Consider the following 6,999-nt stretch of genomic DNA (forward strand, 5'->3'; position numbering starts at 1 on the left):
TCCAATTTCTTAGGCCAAGAAACTGTGGGAAGCATGTGTAGTGGGTAAAAGGTAAGTACCCCATTGTTTGGTCCCTCATCCTGAGCTCTATGGGTGGATAAGGCCCCCAATTGTGAGCACCCATCTTTTGCCTGTACCCTTCTGGGCCCAGATCATAAATCTACATATGAACTGAGTTTCCCTGGCTTTATCAGCTTGTGGAAGTAGAGAGTCTCAGTTAAAGAATTAGCTTAAATTTCACCAGCTCTTGGCCACATCTGCTCACACAGGAATTCCAGCCCCCATGTAAAATAGCCCAATTGTGTCTGAAAGTCCCCAGTATGTCACAAACCAATCTGTTTTGGGCATCTCCCATGTTCTTCCTCACTTATTCTCGGCCCCATTTTTGTGTGCTTTGCCCATGAAGGTGCTTCAGGAGTATTTACGCCCTCCCTGCCACCCCACTGCTGCTGTGCCCACCATGGGAATATTGATGAAGGTGCCAAGGGTGCTACCTCCTGATCCCCCTAGAGGCCCCAACCATGGAGGTGCCCGCCCATGTACCAGACATGCTCAAACATGCCTGAATGGCATTTGAGCTCAAGGTAACACATACCTGCCAAATACATGATGCCCTGGTTCCCACAGTGATGTGATCTGAAAGCAGGCCCTGCTGCTGTTACACTCCATGGCTCAATTTGGGGGTTGATGATGGGTAGGGGCATAGGGCTGGGCTTGAATGGCTCCCCTGTTGCTGAGGGACAATGGTGTTTTCCAGACAGAGGTGAATGCTTCAATCAGGAACTGCCAGGTACAGCTGCTCCCTCTGGTGGTCTGTGCCTTCCACCAGTGGAGACAGGGAGATCAGCTTCAGCAGTCTCGCGCCATTCATATCTCTTAGAACTATTCCTGAGTACAGGGTATTTAAAAGACAGTTTCTGTATCAGACAAACCCAAAATGAAGAATATTCTATTAAAAATGCTAATGCCATACAAGATGCAGAAAGGCTGTGAAAATATTCCTGATTAAAGGAGGCTAAAGAGACATGACAGCTAAAAGCAATAGCTCGTCCTGGACCAGATCCTGTGATGAAGAGGAAAAATGCTATTAAGGAAATTATTGGGTCACCAGACAAAACTGGAGTACAAATGGTAAATAATAGTAATATACCAATGTTTAACTTACTGAAGCTGTTAACTATACTGTGATGTAGGGAACATGCCTATTCTTAGGAAGTGCACACTGAGGTACTCAGGCATAAAGGTCCATGATGTTATCTGTCCTCAGTCAGTCCAAACACACACACACATACACACACACACACACACACACACACACACGGGAGTGCATACATGAAAACGATAAAGCAAATGGGGTAAAATGTTAGCATTAGGTAAATCTGTTCTTTATACTATTTGTTTTTTTTGAAACTTTCCTGTAAGTTTGAAATTATTTCCAAATGAAAATGTTTTACAAATGTAAAAGACAGCATCTGTGCAAGCAGTCAGGATCTGGTGGCACATGCCCGACTGAACTCTTCCTGTGGCAGAGATGAGGAAGGAGGACATGGCGGTCTTCCCAGGCAGGGCTCCCGCACATCCCAAAGGGGAGTCAGATACCTGCATGAAGGTGCCAAGTGGCATCTGAGGCCACTTACCTCTTGCTCTCCCCCAGCCTACAAGATATCAAAAATAACACTTTTTATATTTTCTCCTGAGGATTACGAGCCTTGGGGTGGGGGGATGATGAAAATTTGGTTATGAAAGGAAGGTGATTTGGTTAATTCATCCATCTGGAAAACGTTTCAAATACTATGTGCCAGGGTCTGTGCTAGGGGCTAAGGACATAGCCCACGGTACAAGAGGAGACACAACCCCTGTCCTAAAAACGCCTATGAGCTAGCGGGGGATACATCTACAACCACACAAATAAATATATATTTCCAAATGAGCTGACCATGAAGTAGACTTGGGGAGCCCTGGAGGAGCCCAGCCTCTTACCAGAGCCAGTGAATCCAAGCCCCATGGGTCTGAAACATTCAGTTCCCCTCCTCCCCCTCAGGATTTTCTAGGTACTAGGTCCTTTTGTATCTGATGCTGAGGAGAAAAGAAGGAACCACCACCAGTGCTTAACCCGTCCTGGGCACATCCCATCTGTTTGAGCTTAGCCCTCCACAGGCCACTCTGCCCTCCGTGAGAATCAGAGAGGAGGCCGACATGCCACTCCCCCACTACCCCTGGGCTGGTGGACCAATGAGCTTTGGAAAACAGTCTTTCTCCTGATCTATGCCTGTAGGTGAACAAAGCTATGCCCATAATGCTTTTGGAGGGCAAAGACCACCAACACCCTCACGTGGAAGCCCGTCAGCCTACTGGCCCTGAGTCCCATCACTGGGGTGCTGAGTCATGATAACAACATGACAGTTTTCCAAATGGACAGAATAATGACTTTGGGGGGACAGCTGTGGTTCTCCCCCCAGTCCAAGGTGTGGAACTGACTGGGATGCCCTGTACACAGGGAAAATGGTGGGATCCACTGCCTTGGGGCTTCAAGTAGACAGTACTGGGGAGGGAGTTATAAGTGTGTGTGTGTGTGTGTGTGTGACTACATGTGACACAATGTGTGTCCCTTCTGTCCATGGGTCTCAGGTAGGGCTGACCCTCACCTCTAATGCATTCTGGTCCTGGTCCAAAGAAGTTTCAGATCCAACGAACACTTACTGAGCCCCTACAAAGTTCCAAGCCTTTTTACTTTATACTTTGACACATTTTATATCCTTTAATCTTTAACAGTAACCCTTTAAGGTAGGAATTATCTGCATTGTACAGATGAGAAAACAATCGCAAAGAGGTTCATTGATTTGCTCAAGTATATCATACAGCTTTTTTTAAAAAAAAAAAAAAAACACTCACACACTATACTCTTAGCTGAGGCCTGTCTGTGTTGGTGGCTTATCTTACAGTGTTTCTTGTCTTCTCTACCTTTGGAGCAATTGCTCCCCTTATACAAAAGCCCCCTTCTTTCTTGTTTCACAGGCCCACGTGGGCTTTTCTTTGTTTAATACTGCATTTAATAGCACAAAAAATCACGAATACAAAGAAACTGGCAAAGGTGTTTGTCAATGAGATATCCCTGCCTCCTCCACTTTTCCGCTTTCAAACCCATATATGTAATGGGCTACATTTGTATGAACTTTTCCTTTTTCCCCCCAGACATATAACTGTTATGTGATTGGTCAGTTGAAGCTGAAACACCCATGGAGAAAGATGTTTTACGGTTACAAGGGCACACACCCCCCCACACCACCCCCCTCCCACCCCACACTTTCCCACACAATCTTTTGGAGGAATATAGGATATGTACCAGTGTCAGGATTTCCCTGCTCCTGCCTTCCCCACCCAGAGCATCCTGCCATTTAATCTTCCTTTAAATGACTGCTTAGACTAGAGCCTCTTCTCCCGCCCCTTCTATTTCTCTTCCAATCAGGACATTTTAGACACTGGGAACTGTTCAATTCTTACTCTGTCAGGCCCGTGGGCCATGCAAGTAGGTCCTTTAAATCTCAATGCCAGTTGTAGTATGGGTGCTGTCATCTTCCATTACAGGTAGGTAGGTCTGTGTGTCACTTCAGTAGGCTTGTGTATTCACTTCTTTCACTTTTTCTGACTCATGTTCCAGGACCTGTTTGTGATAGAACAGTAAATACCCTTCACTGTCCAGAACGTCCTTAATACTGGCCTTGGTGATGACGGCATCATCACACTTGAACCACTGGTCCTTGTGGTGCCGGATGAAGCTGGTGTAGTGGCCACTCTCCAAGGTTCCTTGGTGATTAACCACAGCAAACAAGGAATACTTATTCTCGTCGTTTCCACTATTGGTTGGCAGCTGCAACTGTCCATTCATCCTGCTCTCTTTACTCGAGGCCATGAACGGTGTCATATCCAGCTCCAGAGGAAAGGATATGTATGTCGTGATCTTGCGCCTCTGTTTGGCTGAGTGTTCAAACCGTTTGAAATGAAAACAGGCAACGACAGGTAATTTATTCATTGTGAGCTGTTTGGTAGATTCCTGGTAGCTTTGGCAACTACCGCACTTGATTTTGGCACTGCTTCCTAAGTGCTCTGGCCTCGTAAACCTTCGCAGGCAGTCCGTGAGGGTGGTGATTCCTGGTATGTGGCTTTCCCCATTCACACTGCTCTCCCTCCCTGGACTCATAGGCCAGAAGGAGGTGCAAGAGCCAGGCAAGTCCAAACTGATGTCCCAGCATGGGTCTATCGTGGTGGAGACACCATGGCAGGCTTGACAGGTAACATCAGATTGCAGGCCACCTGTGAAGATTTGGTCAATGATGCAGTTACAGTGGTTGGGATTGTTGGCTGCCTTCCCGGCATCATCACCTTTGCAGTGCCTGTGCAGGACATCTAATGCTGCGATGAGGAACTCATGGGCATCCTGTTGCCTGTACCCTGCTAAATGCCGTGCGTGTATCCACACCAGGTGCAGTAATTTATAGGGAACGTGAGGAGATGGATTTCCAGAATACAGCTCCCGAAAAAGCGAAGACATCTCACAGACCAGACACAACTCGGGACTTGGCATTTCACATCTGTGCCTGTCGGAGAGGAAGAAATCTCTCAGGATCGGAGTGTGGGTAAGGGCCTGGACGATGCAGTTCATAAAGCAGGTGTTGCCAAGATTGATTAGTCCTCTTAAACCGATGGTAAAGCTAGAGGTAATTCTTCTTCTCCTTGGGTTGTGGCCCAGCAGTTCTAACTCGGGTTTGGTTGTCTCCCAGGTTGGATACTTCTCACTGAGGCCTGGCATTGAACACTGCTGGTGAGAAACCTCGGTTGAGGTGGAAGCTTGTAATTTCAAAGCTTCCCCTTGCTCTTCTTTGGCAATTTGCTCAATGTCTTTGTCATATACATAATCCTTACACATAAAGCAGTATATACCTCCGTAATAAAGGTCTACAGCTAAGTTGTGTTGTTTTGTCTCGGCGTGCTCATGAATGTGTTTCTCTGTGAAGCAGCCAAAGAAGACACAGGAAAGGCAAGAGTGAAGTCTGTTCAAATGGGTGCCACACACATGGCAGATGCACGACTTTGCCTTGCTTTTCCTGGTCTCTGGGGTTCCACACCAGACGAAGCACTGGTAGATCACCCGCAGTTCCTGCCTCCAGTTCTCTCCCACCTTAAAGCTGTTCACGTGGGAACAGCCTGGTGGACCCACAGCGAAATCCACATCCAGGCATCCACCCCCAGGGCCGCGCCGGGGCCGGGGCCGGGGCGGGGGCCGTGGCCTAGGCTGCGGCGGGGTACGGAGCCGGGTCTGCGGCCGCGGCCGGGGTCGGCGGCGGGGGGCACGGCTGCGCCGCGGGGAGGGATCGGGGGGCCGCGGGGGGTCGGAGGGAAGGGTGGGGAGAGGAACCTCGTCGCTGCCGCCGCCACCGCCGCTCCTCGCCGGGTTCTCATCCTCTGGCTCCCGCTTCGGCTCCCCCTTCGGCCCCTGCTCCGCCTCCCGTGCCGGCTCGGGTTCGGGTTCGGGCTCCAGCTTGAGCTCTAATCGTTGGCCCGGACCCTCCGCCGTCTCCACCTTCCCGGCAGCGTCCACCTTCCCTGCCGTCTCCACCTTCCCGGTGGCGTCCACCTTCCCGGCCGCCTCCACCTTCCCGGCCGCCTCCACCTTCCCCTCCACCGTCGCCTCCGCCTCCACCTTCCTCTCCGCCTTCTCCGCCGTCTCCGCCGTCTCCGCCTCCTCTGCTCCTCCGCCTCCACTGGCGGCGGCTCCTCCCCCTGCTCGCAGGGCTCAAGCGGCCACTGGGCGTGGCGGCGCGGGGGCCACGCAGATCTGGGGTGTCCCCCGCCCGGCCTGAGGGAGCGCGGTGGCTGTGGCAGCTGGACCCAAAAGGGACTTTCACTGAAGGAGGCGGCGGCGGAAGCAGGCGACGCCCCCGGGAATCCTCCCGCCGTAGCCCTCTAGCGGAGGCCGCTCTGCAGCCAGGCCCCGTTTCCTTTAATTCAATATTTCCCAAACTTGCTTGTTCACGAGAATCACGTGGGGAGCGTGTTAAAATTACAGATTCCTTGGCTCCACCCGCAGCCCCACTGAATCAGAGTCTCGAAGGGACGTGCTCCGGAACCTGTATCTTTAACTAGGGCCCAAGAGGATTCTTATGATCAGGCAAGTTTGGGAAACACAGCTCTAATTCATTGAGGCTGGCGGGAAGGGGGGCGGGGACCGCGCAGTCTCTTTAAGGCGCTTCCAGTTCTCGGCTCCAATCGCTGCTCTGACCCCCTTCATCGTCTCCTCCCCTCTCCTCGTCCTTCCCTTCATCCATGTATCCTCCCCCAGCCCTGCGGGGCCAGGGACGGAAGGGTAGCCAAGTCCAGAAACGCCCCTGGGGCTGGGCAATGGCCCCCCAGAGGCCGGGTCCTGAGGAGCGCTGGCAGAAGCTGTGATAGGCCATCATCTTTGAGACTGAGCGTGTCCCCATCCCTGTCCCAGGCTCCCCGCCCACCCCAGGTTCTGCTCTGCCCCATAAGGATGAAGCCCTAGCTCCATTCTGGGACAGGCCTGGACCCCAGATGCAGGGGGGTAGAGCTCCCAAGGCCACCGGGCCCAAAGAGGCATGTCCCACGCCCATCTTATCGGAGCCCTGCACAGTCTGTGCCTGCTGCTCGCCTCCTCTTCACCTTTTCCTCGGGCTCCCAAGGCCAAGGGTGGGCTGAGGCTTTGGCAGCCGGCCTTTTGGCCCAGCAGACGCTGAGCCGCCCCGGGAGCAGTGGGAGGAACAAGGCACAACAAGGCCACGCCTGCTGCTGGCATCTCCCCTACAGCTGAGAGAGGGGCCTGAACTACAGGACACTGTCCCAAGACCCTCAAGCCCTAGCAGAGACCCGGGTCGGGCAGCAGGTGGGAGGGGCGGGAAAGCAGCTTCTATCCGTGGAGCTACCGGTGCGGGGAGTGGGCGGCCACGCGTCTGGGAGGCGCTGCTGTGCTGAGAGCTGCTGGCG

The 6,999-nt window shown here is 52.2% G+C and overlaps 1 protein-coding gene across 1 annotated transcript; it reads right to left on the bottom strand.

Moving 5' to 3' along the window:
* Positions 1-823: 823 nt before the first annotated feature.
* On the bottom strand, positions 824-6,629 carry USP27X (ubiquitin specific peptidase 27 X-linked). Its single transcript, XM_060086520.1, has 4 exons — positions 6,278-6,629; positions 5,828-6,022; positions 3,502-5,778; positions 824-888 (listed from the first exon to the last, which is right to left on the bottom strand). The coding sequence occupies exons 1-3, from the start codon at positions 6,627-6,629 to the stop codon at positions 3,608-3,610; spliced, it is 2,718 nt and encodes a 905-aa protein (XP_059942503.1). The 3' UTR covers positions 824-888; positions 3,502-3,607.
* Positions 6,630-6,999: the final 370 nt, after the last annotated feature.

This window comes from Mesoplodon densirostris, chromosome X (assembly GCF_025265405.1).
Source record: "Mesoplodon densirostris isolate mMesDen1 chromosome X, mMesDen1 primary haplotype, whole genome shotgun sequence".
Lineage (NCBI taxonomy): Eukaryota > Metazoa > Chordata > Mammalia > Artiodactyla > Ziphiidae > Mesoplodon > Mesoplodon densirostris.